Here is a 21,517-nt window from a genome sequence, read left to right as displayed (position 1 = left end):
GAGGCCATGCATGAGGACTTCTGGGTTTTGACCGAAACATTAATTACCCTTTTGCCTCCACAGATATTGCTTGGCACATTAAGATCCTCCAGTAGTTTGTCTGGTGCTTTCACTTAACCAGGAATTAACCGTGCAACAATTGAATAGGAAAGGAAAATTTGAAAAAAAAGATACCAGAAAACTAAATTTTTAAAAAAACTTTCAAAAACATTCTGCAATCAGGCAGTATTTGTGGAAGGAGAAACTGTTACCATATCAGGTCCAAGACACTTCATCAGAATCAAAATGAGTTTAAATAAAATCTGAAAATTTAAAAAAACGCTGTTCTCAGTAGAAGTGGAAAAAAAAACTAGCTGGTTCAAAATGTAGTTTGGACAAATCAGTTCACAGAGGATTAAGAGAGGAGACATCTGAAATCAGATCAGAAATAATTTTTCATTGGCTCCTCCTTCTCCCAGCTGCCATAGTTGTGATGGGAATTAGAGGTGATAATAACTGATATTAGCACAGCACTGGCAGACAGATCATCTCACTTTTTTTGAAGTTATATTTTAGTCATGTCAAATGTTTTGAGAGAGTTTTGCTGACAGGAACATTTTAAAATTTATTAAATGAAAACATGTGAAATAGATTTCACAATTTCTATTGTGAAATAGAGATCAAAGGCTAAACTTGGCAGAAATAAAACTTTACCTTAAGAAAAAGAGCTTAATTTGCATTTGCACTGCTGTAGCTAATACGGGAAATACCCTGGGAAGACATATTGCTATAATTAATGTATTATTTGAATATTTTGCTGCTATACTACTGCATCTATCCCTATTGCTACTAGCACCATATTTTATGCAGGACCAGATGGCACTTCAGTGGCTGTTGCCAAAGTCCCTAGTTGTAGCTGGAAGGAGATGACTGTGTAAAAGGCTGCACTGTCTGACAGCCTTTGGCAGAGTACGAAGCATAAAAACTAAAAATGCTGGTTAAGGTGCAGCATTTGTGGAGGTAAAAGCATTTCAGTTTGATGACCTTTCATTATGATCTGATCTATGAAAGATTATTAACCTGAAATATTAACTCTGTTTCGCTCTCCACAGATGGCACCCAAATGTTGAGCATCTCCAGCATTTTCTGCTTTGATTTCAGATAGACAGAATCTGCGGCTTTTCAATATCTGTTATTCTGTGTTTATAGGGTGGTTATTCCTGGATGCAAGTAACACAATGTTTGTGAATGCTCGTGCCAGAGTTTATGAACTTCCTGAGGCAAAGCTCAAAATCTCAAAGAATGTGTCAGAATCTGAAGCAAAAGAAAGAGACCAGGCAGGTATGTAACTTGCTGCTCTGCTGCATTAAGGACTGCACTGATTTCTTTTGACTGGTTGTGTATGTTTCCGGAATTAACTTTTTATTGTTGAAATTAGTAAAATCTGACCTGCAGAAAGTGAGAAATCCGTAATTTTTTTTCTCTCTCCCCAGAGGAGCTTTCATGTGCAGTGGCCAGGACAATAGTGCCACTACACTAACAAATCGACCGTGCTGCTGCTGAGTGCCATGTATCTAGCAAAGGCTCAAACATGTGCTTGGCCGTAGTCCATAACTCAGCATTAGATAATAATCCTACAGAAGAGACTGTTGGAAAGCAAGGCACCATGTGAGGATCAAGATAATGCACCTGCACACAAACCAGACAGAAGTGGGACTAAGCCATCTCTTCCAGGCTGCCTGCCCATTCAATATGATCATGGCTACAGCCTCTTCTGTGCCAACTCCACACAGCACACAAATATCTTTAAACAAATTAACTACTTGCACTTCAAATCCTTTGTTAATGTTGCCTCCACTACCCCTTGGAGTAGAGAATTGCAGACATCCACCACCCTATGTGAGAAGATTTAGTCACACAGCAGGGAAACAGGCTGTTTGGCCCATCATGTCCATGCTAACCAATGGGCACCCGTCTACATTAATCCCATAATCAGTCTTGGCTCATTGCCTACACCTAAGCAATTTGAGTGCTCATCTAGTCACTACTTAAATGTTGTCAGCAACCCTGCCTCAAACACTCTCTGGGAAGTCCCTCTCAGGATACTTGCTGCTCTCTGGGAGTGGGGGTAAGTTTGTCCTCCCAAGTCCAATCCAAATCTCTTCCCCCCCCCTCCCCCCCCCACACAGTCATCAGTCTATGTCCTGCAGTTTTATCTACTTCTGAAATGTGGAAAAGTTTCCTGCAGTCTTCACCAGCAATCATGTCTCCTCTTAACCTCATCTGATCCAAAGGAAACACTCCCAGTTTTGGGAGTTTTTTTTCTCAAGACTGAATTACACTACCTTATCTTGTTTTACTCTATAACTGCCACAGTGCACTGTTGTAACAAAATAATCAGTATGGATGGTATGTAAGTACTTGTGTAAGTTAAATGAGCATAGAGGTTCAGGTTGCATTTCTCTTACTTAATGGCTGAAATAAAAGTTGAAGTAGCTGATGACTCTATACATGTATAATGCTCGGATAATTATGTTGGTACCACTTTTTGCCTCTGAAACAATGGATTCAAATCCCAATTCGTAGTCTTTAGTACAGCAATCTTTACTAGTGTCCTGTGCTGTTCCAAATGAATAAAATAGTCATCTTTCAGATAGGATGTTAAACCTGGTCCAACTTACTCTTTCAGGTAGATATGAAATTTTCAATGGCATTATTTTGGAGAACAGCAGGGAATCCTCTATGTCATTGCTCATATTTTATCCCTTCTTAAAATTACTTGGAAAGAATCAGATTATCTTGTCATTATCACATGATATATACAATTCAGTTAGCATATACCCCACAAATGGCACTGGTGAACCATGGCAACGTGTTGCAAGCAGCTTACAAAATTACAAAATATATTTCTAGTAAATTACTCTCACTGCAGTCTGCAGACTGTCATATGGTACTTTTGAACAGTCTTTGTGAACTAGTGACTTCATAATCTTACCTCTCAAGCATTCAGGTACGGCACCTTTAAGCAGATGAAGATACATCACCATAGCTAGTAGAGAGGGAGAAGGGAAGGACTCCAAGCCAGGCTAAAATGCCAGGGTATTTTGTTAGCAGATGTACAGTCACTGAGGATCTAAGGAAAAGTTTGCTGTATCAGAGGGAAATGGGGAATTGCTGTGTTCTCTGCTTCACAAAGACATGGTGCACTCCAGACATGTCAGATATATTGGTAAGACCCATGGGTTTCTTGATACACAGAATGGACCAGGCTGCTGATTAGGAGAAGGCAAGAAACAGCTTACCCCGACGCCTTTCTGATCATTGTGGGGGACTTCAATCAGGCCTATTTGAAGAAATCTCTGTCCAATTATCATCAATGTATAACTTGCAGCACCAAAGGACCCAACACACTCAACCACTGCTATACTGCAATTAAGAATAATTACTGTTCCATTTCTGGGAACAGAAATTACTGCATTTTGGGAACTCTGATCACTTTGCTCACCTCCTCCCATCTGCATACAAGCAGAGGCTAAAAAGCAAGGCTCAGAGATAAGGACCACAAAGAGGTGTTCACAGCTGACAGAGGAGGATTACTTCAAGCTGGTGGACTGTGCCGTGTTCAAGGACTCATCAGAGGATCTGGACAAATACACCACGGTTGACATGGACTTTATAAAAACAAGTCATAGTGTGTCCCCATAAAATCATTTAGAGTCTTCCCCAGCCAGCCAGAGGCCGTGAATGAACCCCTGTTGAGACCCAGCTCAATGGCATTCAGGTCTGGCAACCAGGAAAATATAAGTCATCCAGGTATGATCTTCAGAAAGCCATTTCATGGTCAAAGCGGCAACTAGACGAAACTTGAATCTCAAGTTTTACTCGAGGATATTCAACAGCTGTGTCAGTGTTTGAATGCTATCTCCTCTTACAAAGTGAAAACAAGTCACATAGGTGATAACAAGGCTTCACTCCCAGATGAGTTCAATGCCTTTTGTGCTTGCTTTGACATAGGGGAACCTTCCCAAACTCCTATAGATCCCGAGGACTCTGTGATTTCAGTTTCTGAGGCTGACATGAGAGCATCCTTCAGGAACGTGAACCCACAGAAAGCATCTGCTCTGGCCGAGTACTGAAGACCTGTGCTGATCAACTTCTGGAGTGTTCACCAATATCTTTAACCTCTCACTTTGGCAGTCTGAGATATCCATCTGCTTCAAAATGACTTCAGTTATACTGGTGCCTAAGAAGAATGTGGTAACCTGCCTCAATGGCTATCGTCCAGTAGCACTTGCATCCACTGTGATGAACCTCTTTGAGAGGTTGGTGATGAAACATATCTCCTGCTTGAGAAACAGCTTGGATCCACTCCAATTTTCCTACCAGGACAACAGGTCCACAACTAATGCTATTTCATTGGCTCTTCACTCAATCCTAGAACATCTGGACAACAAAGGCACACACATCAGGATGCCCTTTATCAACTGCAGCATTCAACGGCATTCAATACAGTCGGCCCTCTTTATCCGCAGGGGATTGGTTCCGAGACCCCCGCGGATACCAAAAAACGCGGATGCTCAAGTCCCTTATTTAACCTGAATCAGTGCTGTGGTCTTTAGGACCCAGCGGAACCCCAGACTTTATTTAGCATGTTCAGTGTGGTGGACATTAGGAACCGGCATTGCTCTGAATCCGCAGTGTTTCTGTTCACGAAAAGAATCAACGATTGCGATTGAAAATAAAGTGGAAATAATAAAGCGATTGGAAAGAGGTGAAGCGCCATCGGTCATTGGAAAAGCGTTAGGCTACAGTCGGTCAACGATCGGAACAATTTTAATGGAGCATTTGAAAGACCCTGCCCCGATGAAAGCTACAATTATTACTAAGCAATGCAGTGGTTTGATTATTGGAATACATATGTTTCTTAAGTGTTTTATATGCATAGAAAGGTAAAATATGTACTATATACTAAGAAAAACGTTTGACTAACTGACGCTAAATAATTTCAGATGTACCTGTTCCGACTTCAAATCCGACTTAAAGACAGACTCAGGAATGGAACTCATTCATAACCCAGGGACTGCCTGTACTTTTAAGTCATTTCTAGATTACTTATAATGCCTAATACAATGTAAATGCTATGTAAATAGTTGTTATACTGTATTGCTTAGGGAATAATGACAAGAAAAAATAGTCTGTACGTGCTCAAACAACAAGTGCTGGAGAGAACTTACAGGTTTTCCCGACCCGCGGTTGGTTGAATCCGCGCATGCAGAACCTGCGGATAAGGAGGGCTGACTGTACTATCATTGCCTCAAAACTAATCAATAAGCTTCAAGATCTTGGATCCTTGATTTCTTTACTTGCAGTCTTCAGATATTTCTAATTGGCAACATCTCCTTCACAATCTCTCATCAGCACAAGTGCGTTGCAAGGCTGTGTGCTAAGCTCTGTGCTCTACTCGCTTTCTACTTAAGAATGTGAGGCTAAGCACAGCTCCAATACCATATTTAAGTTTGCTGATGACACCACTGTCGTTGGCTGAATCAAAGGTGGTGACAAATCAACATATCAGAAAAGAGATTGAAAATCTGGCTACAACAACAACCTCTCACTCAATGTCAGCAAGACCAAGGATTTGATTATTGACCTCAGGAGGTCCATGAGCCAGTCCTCATCGAGGGATCAGAGGTGGAAAGGGTCAGCAACTTCAAATTTCTCAGTGTTACTATTTCAGAGGATCTGTCCGTGAGTCTAGCATGTACATGCCATTATGAAGAAAGCACAACAGCACCTCTATTTTCTTAAAAGTTTGCAAAGATTCAGCATAGCATCTAAAACTGACAAACTTCTGTGAATGTGAGGTGGGGATTAGTTGCATCACAGCTTGATATGGAAACATCGATGCCCTTGAACAGAAAATCCTACAAAAAGGAATGGATTTGGCTCAGTATCATGTGTAAAGCCCTCCCCTCCGTTGGGCACATCTGGATGTAGTGCTGTCACAGGAAAGCAGTATCTATCATAAAGCACTCTCACCATCCAGGCCATCCTCTCTTCTCACTGCTGCCATCAGGAAAAAGATGCAGGAGCCTCAGGACCTACACCATCAGTTTTAGGTACAGTTATTACCCCTCGACCATCAAGTTCTTGATCCAGATGGGATAACTTCACTCACCCCATCACTGTACTGTTCCAACAACCTATGGACTGACTTTCAAGAACTCTTTATCTCATGTTCTTAGTAGTTATTGCTTATTTATTTATTAATTATTTTTGTGCTTGCACAGTTTGGTATCTTTTGCATAATGGCTGTTTGTCTAGCCTATTGAGTGTGGTCCTTAAGTGATTCTATTGTGTTTCTTGTTTTTACTGTGAATGCCTTCAAGAAAAATAATCTCAGGGTTGTATATGTTGACATATACTCTACATACTTTGATAATAAATTTACTTTGAACATTGAAGATACTCTGGTTGTGGTGAACTTAGGTTGTGAAAAATGTTTTTTAAATATATTCCTTTTACTTACTTTAGAGGAAAAGAAGGAACTTGTCCTGGAGCCAAATCCAAAGTGGGAAGCATTGAGTGAAGTGTTAACAGAGATAAAAAGAGAAAATGAACCCAGTGAAGAACTGACTGACTCTGGTGAGCTGGATAAAGAGCTAGAAGAATTGAATGCCTTCTTTTTATTTGCCTATCTTCAGAATGCATGTATGGGTAATGATTGTGTGAATCCTATGAGAAGGACAAGTCCAGATAGTACAGGTTTCTACATGAAAAGCTTTAAGGTTTTGGGAGGGTTTTAGGAGACAGCTAGGACTGGGGTACATTGGTAATTGTCCATAAAATGTTTTTGAATATGGAATTTGTTCCAAGGATAACTAATTTATGAGTTGAGTACATACGTATATAGAAAAAAGATACTCCATTTTATTGCTTGTGAGATCCAGGCAGGTTTTTTTTTCTAAAGCCTGCTGCTACATGATGCCAACAATCGCTGCATAAATATGCAGAACCCATTCTCTCAGACTGGCATGGTGCTAATTTGGTCCAAGCTATGTGGTTTACAAGTAAAACCAATCTATGATGTCTGTGGACACTCCATGTTAGTAAGAATGATTAACACTCTAAAAGAGAAACATACGTTGCCATTTACTGTACCTGAATCCAGCAAGTTAGCTATTTAGAAGCTGAATATAAATTGAATATAAATGTTTAGGCTTTACTGCTGATGCCGTATATGGACTTTGGTTTTCAGTCAGGTATTGAGTCTGTAAAACATATTTGCTTTAGAAACAGGAAAGTAAAGAATTGATATAAAAACACTGAAGCAATACAAACTAGAAACAAATACAGATGAGGGCAATTATTTGGTCATCAGTCTTTATAAAATCAACGCCATTCATTTGTGGTGATTTTTTACTGCCTGGAGAAGTTTACATTTCACAGTTTAAAATGAAGGCAATTAAAAGGACCCTTATCATCAGAGTATAAAATAGATGAAATAGCCTGGATGTTGTAAATCCAGACATAACTCAAAAACTACAGCAAAATAAGGAAAAGTGAAAATTAATGGAATGTGAAATTTGAACAGATAGCAAGAAAAGTGAATGCAAAGTATAGGATTAATATAGAAATCAAAATAACAGGTGAAGGCTTGCTATGGTTTGTATGACTACTGTAGTCTTTTCTCTTGCCTGCCTGTAGGTCATGTACTGATCTGTGCCAGTGATGATCAGACCTGCGCACAGTTGAAGGAATACATCACCATTGGAGCAGAGGCCCTTTTAATGAAGCTCTATAGTAAAATGTTTGGAAAGAATGAGAAGGCTGAGTATTTAAAGACAGCCACTGTGAAAAATAAGCCTGGCAAATCCAAGGCAAGACCAAAGTCTGCAAATGGCCCTAAACTGAAGAAGGCAAAAACAGAGACTGTCAAAAAAAAGAAACCAGAACTAACACTGACTCAAATGGTTGGAAGAGAAATTAAGGAAGATTCTACGGAAGAGAAGGAGAAAGAAGATTATGGAAGTGTTAGTATGGAACATAGCAGTGAAGAAACTGAAGTTAATGATATGATGTTGAACCTGCCAACAGATGCCTGCTATGGAATCCTAAAGGAGCCACTCATTATCCTCCATCCTTTACATGGCTGTAATGATCCGTATAGTCTGTCACGCGTACTACATGAAATTGAGCCCCGTTATGTTATACTCTATGATGCAGAACTGTCATTCGTTCGTCAGCTTGAGGTATTCAAGGCAAGCAGGACAGGCAAGCCGCTGAGGTAATTGTGTTCCTGATATTCAGTCTTCTTAAACGTGAAACTGGGACTTGTTTTTTCTCAGAGGAAGGGGGATGCTGTTAATGCTTATTGCTCACCACTAATTGCTGTTACATTTTTTAAGTGTTTCTTTCCATAATCAAATAATCTAATGGCACTTAAAAAGAATCAACTACATTTGTGAGCTGGAATTATTACTAAACCATGTGAGGAAAAGGATATGATCCCTCAGCCTGCAGCTCCATGTTTGGTGCCATAGTTGTTGCAGTGTTACTCTGATATCCACTGGAGTTCCAAGCAAATTTAATTTTGGAAGATAATCTGAGGTTGGTGGCATTCTGAAGCTTTCCCATTGTTTGTGGACTATCAGGTTAGTAGATTAAGGAGGGCAGGTAGAGAGAAAACAGAATAATGTGACATATTAAAACACAGGTCAGAGCTGTTCCTGAAACCTGAACCCAGAGGAAGAATGCCGAAAATGTGCAGAAGATCAGGCAGTGTCCGTGGAGGGAAAGAATAAAATTAATTACTGATGAATAACTTCATAGCAGAACTAGCTTGCTTCTGGCTTCTTCTAATGGTTGACTTTGCATTGCACGTTTGTTTAGTCCACAGGGTTAACATTGAGCTTCCAGCTACCTGTGGCTTTAATTTTCCAGCTCACTCCATTTTTACTTATCTGTCTGGTTTCCTGCACTGTTCCAGCAGAGCTAATGTAACTGTGTTTAAGCCTTCACAATGTGCTATCATATTCAACAGTTTCAAGTAACTTGTTTTCTCTATTAATAGCTGAGCTGAAGGGTTCTGTTATAAGTTTATCCATTTGTAGTATTAACTCAACCTCCCATCACTCCACGATCTGTTTGGATCTAACCTACATTTTGCATTTTTTACATGCCTTTTCATTCGTTGGCTTACTGACCGAACTATTAATCTAACAGTCTACTTCTTGTACAGTGTATCATCATGGCAACTTTGGCCTTGCCCTTTAGATGTCCTTTGTCTTATCCATTTCACCCTTGTTTCCTCTGCAAGATTAAACAAATTTATTTTCTTTCTGCAACAATTCTGATGAAAGGGCTTTGACCTGAAGGTTTAATTCTGTTTCTCTTTCCACAGATTCTGCCTGACTTACATAAGAACATAAGAAATAGGAGTGTTTCTACATTTTTGTTACTTTATTTCAAACCTTCAATGTCTGTTTTTATTTTGAGTTTTAATTATTACATGATCACTTATTGCTGATTGCAGGATGTGTCTTTGCTCAGATTCACTCCTCCTTGCCTCCTTTACAATACTTTTAGAGTATTGTCTTTAAAGCTCAGATATTCTAAGATGATATTCTTTTTGTGATTGTTATAAATGACTTAGATGAGGGAATGGAAGGGTGTTTGTAGATGACACAAAAGATGGTGGTGGTGTGGATAATAGAGAAGGTTGTCATAGGTTACAGTGGGCCATAGGATGCACTGCTGGCCTGACAAATGACAGGTGGAGTTCAATCCAGAAAAGTATGAAGTGATTTCCTTTGGAAGGTCATACTTGAACACAGAGTACAAAGTTAATGGCAAGATCCTTAGCAGTGTGGAGGAACAAAGGGATCTTGGGATGTTCGTCCATAGATCCCTCAGAGTTGCCACACAAGCCAATAGGCTGGTTAGGAAGGAGTGTGGTGTGTTGGCCTTCATTAGTTGGGGCATTGAGTTCAAGAGCTAGTTAATGTTCTAACTCTATAAAACTTTGGTAGACCACAATTGGAGAATTGTGCTCAGTTCTGGTTGCCTCATTATAGGATGGATGTCAAAGCTTTAGAGAGGAGATTTGCCAAGATGTTACCTGGATTAGAGAGAATGTCTTTTGAGGAAAGGTAGGACTTCTCTCTTGGGAGCAGAGCAGGATGAGAGGCAACTTAATAAAGGTGTATAAGGTGATAAGCGGTATAGACGGAATGGGCACCCAGCACCTTTTTCCCATGCAGTGGCTAATACAAGAGTTCATACTTTTAAGTTGATTAGAAGAAGGTATAGGGGGAATGTCAGAGGTATTTTTTTTACACACAGAGTGCTAAATAAATGGAATGCACTGCCAGAGGATGCTGATATGGGCAGATACATTAGGGATATTTAAGAGACTTTACTAGGGACATGGATGAAAGAAAAGTGAAGAGCTATGTGGGATGGAATGATTAGATTGATCTTGGAGTAGGTTAAAAGGTTGGCACAATATTGTGAGCCTAAGTGCCTGTACTATGCTGTACAGGTCTACACAGAACTTAGAAATTAGAATCATTGAGCCAGATAGATTTCTGTAATGTGCCAGTGTGTTCATGGTCATTTCTTTTCAGATACTGTAATTGTACATTCACAGTGTGCAAAGATAGAATTTGCAAATGCATAGCTATTTGGATGATTACTCATCACATTAGGATAACCTTTTGCCTGAAATAAATAGTAATAAGTATACAGTTTTCTTTGGGCGTGAAATATTCATATAAAGAACCAATGGGGGATTCAGAATTGGCTAGCCTATAGAAGTTAGAAGGTAGTTGGGACTTGCTAGATGAAAACAGAGAAGGGTGGGTTAGTAATTTTGCAGTCAATACGAAGATTGGTGGTGGTGTGGGTAGCAGAGAAGATTGAAGAGAATACAGCAGGACATAGTTCACTTGGAGAACTGGCAGGTGGAGTTTAAACCAGACAAATGTAAAGTATTGCATTTGGTGAGATCAGATGTCTAGACAGTATATTGTTATTAACAGGATCCTTAGCAGTGTTGTTGTGCAGAGGTATTGTGGGATCCAAGTCTATAGCTCCCTATAAGAAGCTATGCAGCTTGATGAGGTGATAAAGAAAGCATGCTTGTCCTTATTAGCTGAGGAAATGAATTAAGAGTTGGGAAGTTATGTTGCGGCCTATAGTTAGTTTGCATCTAGAGCAGTGGTTCCCAAAGTGGGAGATATCACCCCCTCCCCCGGGAGCGGTGGGGGGGTGCACTCAGTAGCAAGAGCAGCAGGTGAGAGATTACAGGCTTAATTTGAGAAACTAATTACTTATTATAAGCATTTGATCTTCAGTGCCTCATAGTTGATTACAATGATCATGAAGTCACTTCATCTCGTGCTAATCCGTCATTCTCTTAGATTTTGCTCAAAGTGCGTTATAGTTGTTGAAAAGCAATGAGACAGTTCTGAATTTGGCATATCATGAGAAATCTGGACTGTAGAAATTGTGTTATTTCCAGGCCCAGCCTGTGTATTATTGCCATTCAGTACTGTACTACAGTGTTAGCTAGTACAATTCCCATGTTCAATTGGGTAAAGTTCAGAATCTGCCTTTTGAATGGTCTTGACTAAATTTCTCTAGCCCATGGCCGAAATGAGGTATCACTGTCCTACTTTATATACCTTCAGCTCAAGAGTCAGGTTTTGCCTGAACTATGATGATGTCATAACTTTCCTAGAGCAGCGCTTGAGGTTAGACAACCGATAGGCAATTGACCATCAATCCATACAAAAAATGGCAGGGGCAGACCAAACAAAAATGAAGTGTAGACAGTTTGGTGTGGAGTATCTGAAATATGGATTTATACCTGCATCAAGCAAACAACAGCAGCCAATGTGTGTGTTGTATGAAAAAGCTTTTTTCCAAATGAGCCAATGAAACTGTCCAAGCTCCTTGATCAATTGAAGATAACAGACTCTGATAAAGTGAACAAGAACTTGGCTTATTTTCTGTCACTTCATGAAAATTTTCAGAAACAAGACATTTCAAAACAAGTTTACCAGCACTTCACAACAAAACAGTGATGATTTACTGTACATACTTCATTTTTCATTGCTAAATATGGAAACTACCATACAATTGAAGAAGAACTGATTCTGCCAGCAGTAAGGCAGGTTCTGAGTACAGTTTTGCATAAGTCACCAGACCGAAGTATTAAGTTGATTCTGCTCAGTGACAAATCTGTTCAAAGACAAATAAATGTCTCAGAATGTGGATGATACATTGTGCAACATATTTAGGAAAACAGAATTTGCAGTTAACTTTGCCAGGCATCAAACTTTTGCTTCTTGATTATGTTTGCTTCATAAAAGATGAAAGCATGATTCAAGAGTTATTATTTGCAAGGGGACTGGAAACAGATACAAAGGGGAGTCAATATTTCAAAGTAAGGAACATTCTGCTCACCAACATTCTTGCCTGTACAACAGATGGTGCACCATCAATGACAGGATGTCATCATGGGATTTTTATTTCTTGAAAAAATCTGTACTTAACATATTTACCATTCACTTTGTAATTCATAGGCAACATCTTGTCGCAAAAAAAGCCTAAGTGATCAGCTGCACAAATCATTTAATACTGTTATCACAGCAGTAAATAAAATAAAATCCCATGCTCTCAATTCTCGGACTATTCAAGAGTTTTGTTTAGAGAATGATGAACAGTTTGAATGCTTGCTGTTGCACAAAGAAGTCAGATGGCTCTCAAAAGGAAATTGCCTGAAATGCTTTTATGTGCTTTTTGAAACTGATAAAATTCCTTGAAGACTCAAATGTTTTATTCAGTATTCAACTCGAAGAGTATTAGGTATGACATGGCTTATTTCTCAGAATTATTCACAAAGTTTAATGAAATCAATCTTCAATTGCAAGGAAATGATGTGATTCGGTTTAAGATGGCGCTACTGAAGTTGTGCGACAGCTTTCTGGTTCAGAAGACGGGAAATACGACAGTTAATTCCTAACATTACTAATAATAACTTTCCTGAAGTAAATTGTGGTCAACTATCATCACAAACAATAAAGAAGCAAGCAGAGATGAAGCTAATTTAAGGGATAAGCCATGGTGGTGTATCACAAAACCAAAGCACAGTGTGTTCAAGATGGCATCGCAGTTGGATCTGGTATCGCTGTTACTCTTGGAGTGAACGATTTGGAGAGGAGTTGATGCAGAAAAGTTTTGATACCATATGCCTAATCTAGGTGCGAGGTTGGATTGCTCCAAGCACCAAGCCAATTTGGTGAGATTGAGAACAGTTCATTGCTGTATGATCCAAGTGTGTCACTGTGCTGTGGTCTGGGTCCGAGAGCCCGGCATGGACAGTTTAAACGCCGGTCCAGGTAGACTGGAAAGCCCAAGTGTCAAGACTGGAGACAAGGGTCAGGCTGATTCTGCTGGCTCTCACGTAATATTCATTCCTCTCCCTGGGGCACCAAGGCTGTAAACTGCCCCAGCAGCTGTCGTCTCTGTGAGTTTCACAGCATTTTTGCTCCGCTAATGTGATGAGTCGAGATCATGGCTTGGGTCTACTCCAGGGAGTGGATCTAAGGACTCAGTCTAGTTCGGAATGCTCTCGTTTGCTCCTATTGTTTCCACGATGTGTGTGTTTTTTCTGTCTCACTCAGCACAGTGGTTATAGTCTTTTTTTTAATCAGGTTATTTGGGTTTCTTGCTTTGTGACTGCCTGTAAGCAAACAAATCTTAAGGTGTATTATTTATACATTCTTTGATAAAAAATGTGCCATGAGTCTTTGAATCTTATCAAAGTCAAATCAGCCGTCTCCACATTTCTGTCCAAGGCAACCCTATTTAAGTGGAACATTGGCCATCGTGACCTTTTCCAATTTCTGCGACTCTAAGATGGAATAGAAAGAAAGAATACCAGTTGATGATCTTCAATATACTGTGCCCACCTAGGTGAGCTGCATAAAGACGTCAGAGAGATTTCAAGATCTTCACTTGATCCAGATTCCAGATTGGGTTCCTGAACACTAGTAACAAGGAGGCATTGATCTTGCTACAAAATAACTTGGAACTGAAGCTGAGGTTCAAGTTTTTTACATGGAGAATATACAGCCGGGGGGCGGGGGGGTGGAGGCAAACATAAGAGGTATTGAAGAGGCTGTTAGACGGGTATATGAATGCACAGGACAAGGAAGGGTATGGAGATTGGGTAGGCAGAAGGGATTAGTTAGCTGGACCATTGGTGTCTGATCTTGTGCTGTGCTATTCCATGTTCTCTCATTGCCCTGTCCTTCAGCACGTTTACTAACTTGTAGTCTAATTGACTGGAAGCCATGAAGAGGCGAAGTAAAAGGTCTTTGGGTTAACTTGGATATTATTTGCTGTGCAGAAGTAACTTGTTCATTTGTAGTTGTCAGGGCACACAAGCACAGAGAATTGCAGATTATATAGCTAACTGTGCTAGAGCTATTTCATCTCTATAAATACATATTGTCAGGATAGTGCCTCTATAGTAGCTCACAATTTTAATGGAAAATGTAAACATTTTAGTAAAGAGTACAGATTACTTGGTGTCAAAGACTTGCTTCCCTGGAATTTATGAATCAGGCCATTTCCAAATGTTATGCATTAATTCAGAGCTCCAGTTCCAATAGGTGCCAATGATCCAAATTGACTTCTTCATTTTTGTAGTTCTGGTTGCGTCCATTAATCTCTGATTTGCTCTGAAATGCTCTACCATGGAGGGGAGAAAATGTGAAGCAAGGTTTATATTTTTTTAAAACTTAACTTGGTATTTATTTGGCACCCATTTTCATTCCATGCCTTCCAGTTGACCATTGAGCTCCTGCTATCTTGGTGGACAGTTTTCATATTTTACTTTTTGTACTGTACAGCAGAATGTTTCTTTCCACAGTATTTAGAATGTGAAACCTGCAACAGATGGAGTAATTTTGATGAGTGCCTTAAAAGGGAAGAAAATAACACACATGGTTGATTGAAGATGACTGGAAGGAGCTCATGAGTATCAGCACATATATTTTAGTCTTTACCAAACCGTATATAATGATGTTGCTTTTTAGAATGTTTGTTTCTTTCTGTGCATTTCTTCCTCCCCACTAGTTTTCCTTCAGCTTAATAAATTGAAAAACATACTCCTTTCCTCATCCTGGTGATAAATTATTTTCCACCCGAGTCATTTCAATTTTGTTGAACATTAATGAAGCAAACTGAACAATTGTATTGGGAATTACACAGCTGAGTCAAAGGGAGCTACAAACCAATTTCACTTAAATATTCTGCCTACTTTTTTAACCTAAGCAGCAGCCATGAACATGTTTCAGCATGAATTATTATATGTGTGTTGCCTGAAGGACTGATGCTCCATTTAATTTCTTTATTCTAGAGTTTATTTCCTCATATATGGAGGCTCAACAGAAGAGCAGCGGTACCTGACCAATCTGAGAAAGGAGAAGACAGCCTTTGAAAATTTGATAAGGTAAATTAATAGAAAAAGTGCTTCAGTGGGGCTGATGCTGTAAATGAAACGCTTTGTAAAATTGTATTCGCTAAGGTGGTGATGATGACTGACTTGCCCTAGATTTGTGTGCTAGGGTTTCTGATGTAGGATCCAAGAACATAGATAAGCAATTGCCAAAAATTGAGAATAAAAGATTGTCAGAGGAAAAATTATTCTGATGGTTTGGCAAATATATCAACAAATGCTGAAGATATCCAGATGAAATGAGTAGTCAAATTCAGTAATCCTACAGCTGGGAAAATTGTATACGACTGCAATAAAAAGTTAGAAAGCTATTCTCTTTAACCATAAGTTTATGATGTTGAACAAAGTGTAAGGCAGAATCTCCTCATACTACCTGCTGTCTAGGTGACCCTATACATCTCTCAGCCTACCTGTACTAATGGAGCGATGCACTATTTTTCCCTGCAGGATTTCATACAAACGTAGAAAACCTTTAGCACAATACAGGCCCTTTGACCCAGGCTGTGCTAAACATTTACTTACTGTACTTTATCTGGTATTGGGAAATGAGCTTGGTCAGGTGTCAGGTCTCTCAGTGGGAGAGCATTTTGGAGATAGTGATCACAATTCTATCTCCTTCACCGTAGCATTGGAGAGGGATAGGAACAGACAAGTTAGGAAAACGTTTAATTGGAGTAAGGGGAAATATGAAGCTACTGGGCAGGAACTTGGGAACAGGTGTTCTCAGGGAAATGTATGGCAGAAATGTGGCAAATGTTCAGGGGATATTTGTATGGCGTTCTGCACAGGTACGTTCCAATGAGATGGGAAAGACGGTAGGGTACAGGAACCGTGGTGTACAAAGGCTGTTGAAAACCTGGTCAAGGAGAAAAGAAAAGCTTACGAAAGGTTAAAAGAACTAGGTAATGATAGAGATCTAGAAGATTATAAGGCTAGCAGGAAGGAGTTTAAGAATGAAATTAGGAGAGGCAGAAGGGGCCATGAGAAGGCCTTGGCGAGCAGGATTAAGGAAAACCCCAAGGCATTCTACAGGTATGTGAAGAGCAGGAGGATAAGACGTGAGAGAATAGGACTAATCAAGTGTGACAGTGGAAAAGTGTGTATGGAACCGGAGGAGATAGCAGAGGTACTTAATGAATACTTTGCTTCAGTATTCACTACGGAAAAGGAAATGCACTGACTGTAAAGGCGGCTATTGTTCAAAGAGCCAGTCAGATCACTCACTAGTTCTTTGTTTATTTAGTACATTTGTAATCTACTTGTCTATAATATTAGAATATATTTTAAAAGCCTCTATTGTTCAACATTTTTACTCATTATTATTATTATATTGTTCACATTGGGGAAAAAAGTGCTGTTTGAATCTGCCCAGGTTCCAGTTGATCACTGCAATCAGTGCAAGATAAAAACCTTAAATAAAGAGTCTTAGTAAAGAATATTTAACTATTATCAATTTCAATCCTGACCATTTTTAGGGAGAAGGCTGTAATGGTAATCCCTGAGGAGAGGGAAGGAAGGAATGACTTCAACTCAGATCTTACACGAGATGCTGGCCTCTCACCTGCTGAAAAAGACACGCGGAAAGCCGGTTGGTTTAAACTGAGCGGGCTCTCTATTTTCTATATTTGTTGTAGATCTGAATAATGCTTCTGGTGGAAATGCCACAACCTCTACTCCAAAGAGAGGGAAAAAAAGTGAAAGGAAAATCTACCAGTTAACTAGATAAGAATTATATGGAAGTGCATTGCCTGATATCTTCTTAATACTCTGTAGCAATAGTAATTGCTTATTATTTAAGAAAAAAATTTATATGTTTAAATTTTTGTATGGCAATTAAAGATTTTTTAAAGTCATGATTTATTTTATTTTAACCTTATGCCTACTTTGCCTTTGTCCAGGTGGCCAGGCTCAGAAGAAAGAGCAACATCGCATTATAGTGGATTTACGGGAATTCCGCAGCGAGCTGCCATCCCTGATACATCGGCGTGGCATTGATGTTGAGCCAGTCACCCTGGAAGTTGGTGATTACATCCTGACTCCTGACATTTGCGTTGAGCGCAAGAGCGTGAGTGATCTGATTGGCTCTTTGAACAGTGGCCGCCTTTACACTCAGTGCACTTCCATGTCACGGTACTACAAGCGGCCTGTCCTGTTGATTGAGTTTGACCCCAATAAGCCTTTCACCTTGAACTTCCGAGGATCGGCCCACCAGGAGATTTCCATTAATGACATTACATCCAAGCTCACCCTGTTGACTCTACACTTCCCCAAGCTGCGAATTATCTGGTGCCCCTCCCCGTATGTTTCTGCTGAGCTGTTTGAGGAGCTGAAACAAACCCGGCCAGAGCCTGACGCCGCTACTGCCATGGCCGTCACAGCCGATTCTGAAGTAGTTTCCGAGTCAGACCGATACAATCCAGGTCCACAAGATTTCTTGATGAAAATGCCTGGAGTGAATTCTAAAAACTGCCGGGCACTGATGAATCACGTAAAGAACATTGCTGAGCTGGTCAAACTCTCTCAGGAGCAATTAGCTGACATCTTGGGGAATGCTAACAATGCCAAACAGATTTGGGAGTTCATTCACTCATCGTATACAGACAAGGCAGTACAAACCAAAAATAGAAGATGATGTTCAGAGCGGAAAGAATTTAATGGACTCTTCCATACCTTCTGTTACCACAGCCTTTGAATACAAAATTATTGTCTTAAAGAAAAGTTGTTAACTTATTTAATTATTGTAGTAGACTTGTAAAAATAACAATAATCTGACAAAAAAGTGTTTCAAATAGGTTTCTAGTTATTTTGATAATAACATCAGGAACTCTATTTAAAATAGCCCCTTGGAAATTCCAGCTTCAATAGTCAGGTGCTTTGCTGATTCATAGATACTTGCTGTGAGTATTGGGGGCAGGGTAGAAGTTTTAAACTAAAAGGATAGTGAACTATAAAAATGATTGGGTCAATGGCACTTTCATACAAGAGAGATTTAGAGGCAAGTTTTAAGAATGCTGATAAATCAAGCTGATACCAGTCATTGGATCTAAATAACCAAGGTGTTTAATATATTTATGTCTGTAGATGCTAATGAGATGTACATTTCTGCTGCTTTCATGTTTTGTGAACTTGTCTGTCTATGTTATAATCCATTTACCATATTAGAATCATCCCTCTAAAAGTGTATTTTGTATAGTCATTGGAGTCATTGTCATAAGATAATGGGAAATGTTCCAAAGGATTAACTCTTTGAAATACTCCTTTGACATTTTTTAATTAGGTCTGCTGATCCCTTATTTGGAAGATTCTGCCATAAAATTTGAATCAGCAGACTCAGCCTTTAATGGACTGACAGTATTAAGGACTTCTTTCTGTAGCGTATGATGTACATGTTGCTTTAGAAGAATTCCCTTGGATTTCTTTCCTTTTATGCTTTGAAAGCAATAGATGAAATTTACATTAATATGTGTGATGCAATAAAGCAATTACAAAATAGAAAAAAAATATGAATTTTGGATGCTTAATCTTAACTTGGAACTTTTTTTGTCAAATCAATTGAAATAGTACTACACCTTTATTTTCTGTATGGTACACTCTGCTGGATAGGCAATTTTGAAATGTTTCCAAAAAAATCCTTAGGATTCACTGATTTTTGGGTGCAATATTTAATGACAGAAACTGAAACCCCTGGAACTTTCTTGGAAACATTTTAAGAATTAACTTGGTACAAAATGAATGAGAAATATCATCCACCTTTTAGGTTGGTTGGGGTGCTAAAATATTGAATCAATGCTTTTTGTACTTGAATATTTTAATATTGTATTTTAGTTTTATAAACTTTCTGTTTAATAAAAAATGTAGCACTTAAATCAATGGTCCATTATTAAAAAAGTCAAACTTTTGATTGAAGATTCCCTCTCACCTGTTCTCAGCTATCACCTGCCAGCTTGTACTCCTTCCCCTCTCCACACCTTATTCTGATTTCTCTTCCTTTACTTTTCAGTACCGATGAAGGGTCTTGAACCATTGACTGTTTATTCCTCTCGGTAGATGCTGCCTGACTTGCTGAGTTCTTGCAGCATTTTGTGTGTGTTGCCCTGGATTTCCAGCAACTGTAGAATCTCATGTGATCTCTTATGTTTATGAAACTGTTTGGTCTGTTTTCTATTTTTATTGATCTTTTGTAGTTTGTACTGTGTTCAAGAATGGGTATAAATGCCTGACACCTCTGGCAAGAGTTGCTCTGTGAATTCCCCAATCCCACCCCCATGTGCACTTCGTCTTTTTTAAGTTTCACAATTAAAATAGGTCACATGAAACTCGGACAAAGTTCATTTACTGCCTACTGAGTCCTGAGGTGCCGAATGGTTCTTATGGGATAAATGGAAGTATCTCTGAAAAGCCTTTGATAAAAGATATTCTACTCCCTGGCGATTGACCAGTGCAGCCTGTCAGTCCCACCATTTGTTGGAAAGCTGATCAATGAGCATTTTGCTACTGAAGATTAGCGCAGCTGTAAGAGATATGGCCACTAACAGCATGTTTGGGAATCTACTCTGAGTCTACGCTGACAACAGGAAGTCTAGCACATAGGGCAATCTGTGGCTACATTTCAGATGTTCCCACTAAACATTCCAGTTCAACAGATCTAAGAGTGGCCTTTCTTGTTTGAAGATAATTTTCATAGAACAGTAACTCTAAACAAGAATGGATTAGTACCCTATTTCCTGAACTGGTGCAAATAACTTAAGTCACAACTCTGAATTGATTCTACAATGTACAGACTCATTTTCAAGGATCCTTTACAACTCATGTCTCATGTTGAACAGTTTGTCTTATTTTGCACATTGGTTTTTTGTCAGTCTTATATATGTTTTTGTAGATTCCATTGTATTTCTTTACTTTCCCTGTAATTGCCTACAAGTAAATGAATAGTAACATATATACTTTGACAATACGTATCCTTTGAATTTTGAATGGGCTGCTAGCCTACGTCTATTAAAAATGAGAATCTAAGCGTTCCTTCCCCATCTACTCAATGTCAATTATGAAAGGACTGTTAGCTCTATATTAAAATCTATAAATCATGCTGTTAAGAAACCCACAATGATAGGTCTGAAACAATTGGATCCCATTTAGACATTGAAGCTTCTATTTAATGCAGTGGATAATTTACAGACTAGCCAAACACATGCCTTTGACCCACGTACTGCGATAGATTTTTGTCACCTAAATTAATCACAGATTTAAAATTAACAATTGGCACAGCATTTATCCACTTCGCCAAACTGTTTTCCATGACTCTACCACTCTAGATCATAAGCACGAGTTTAATGTAAATGCATTTATAAAGAGTGAGGAGAACTCAACTGCAAACCCCCATGAAACAAAGTTGAGAGAGAGAATGAAAGTGATGGAATTGCTGTAGCTGGCAAGGTCTCAATGGACTGATGGACCTCCTATGTTATAAAAGGAAAGTAAAATCTGATATTCATATAGATTGACAGGATCAATCGGTAACTGGTAAGTTTGAAAGGTAATTTGAAATGAAGTGTGAAGAATCCCAAATTCCAGTGATCAGCTGCTAATTCTGTTAAGTTTGCCTGATCAATCACTGACAAGTGCCTGTGATTACAATTCTGCTACAATTCATATTTTAAAGACAAAACTTTACTTCCTTTCTTATTATCTCTTTTGTTATGCCAGCAGTAAAAGTACCCATACTCATCGATCATTGTACAATTGTTAGTGTGGGTTTTAAACCCTGACCTAGTCAGCAGCTAGCAAGTCTCATCCCCATCTGAAGGAATGCAATTTGCTGTAAAGTTAACGTATTTCCACCAATCTTCTGGCAACACACTGGATGGCTAGTTACCATCTGATGATGGGGTAGTATGGTCCACAATAGGCCTTGTTCTATCTCGTCACTTGGATAGAGTTATAATCTCTCAAAGAGTTCTGCCATCTTCATACTGTAAGTAGAAAGCAAAATGAAACCGCAGAGGCTGG

General features: G+C 39.1%; 1 protein-coding gene across 1 annotated transcript in view; it reads left to right on the top strand.

Moving 5' to 3' along the window:
- Window positions 1–19,416, top strand: part of ercc4 (excision repair cross-complementation group 4) — a 42,709-nt gene extending 23,293 nt beyond the window's left edge. Inside the window, exons 6-11 of the mRNA XM_073060483.1 lie at window positions 1,189–1,320; window positions 6,514–6,624; window positions 7,687–8,266; window positions 15,413–15,505; window positions 16,987–17,099; window positions 17,410–19,416. Coding sequence (XP_072916584.1) covers window positions 1,189–1,320; window positions 6,514–6,624; window positions 7,687–8,266; window positions 15,413–15,505; window positions 16,987–17,099; window positions 17,410–18,143 — 1,763 coding nt within the window. The 3' untranslated portion in view covers window positions 18,144–19,416. The remainder of the gene's footprint in view (window positions 1–1,188; window positions 1,321–6,513; window positions 6,625–7,686; window positions 8,267–15,412; window positions 15,506–16,986; window positions 17,100–17,409) is intronic.
- Window positions 19,417–21,517: the final 2,101 nt, after the last annotated feature.

This window comes from Hemitrygon akajei, chromosome 11 (genome assembly GCF_048418815.1).
Source record: "Hemitrygon akajei chromosome 11, sHemAka1.3, whole genome shotgun sequence".
Taxonomy (NCBI): domain Eukaryota; kingdom Metazoa; phylum Chordata; class Chondrichthyes; order Myliobatiformes; family Dasyatidae; genus Hemitrygon; species Hemitrygon akajei.
The sequence above is the reverse complement of the archived record's forward strand: the minus strand, read 5'-3'. Positions and strand labels throughout refer to the sequence as shown.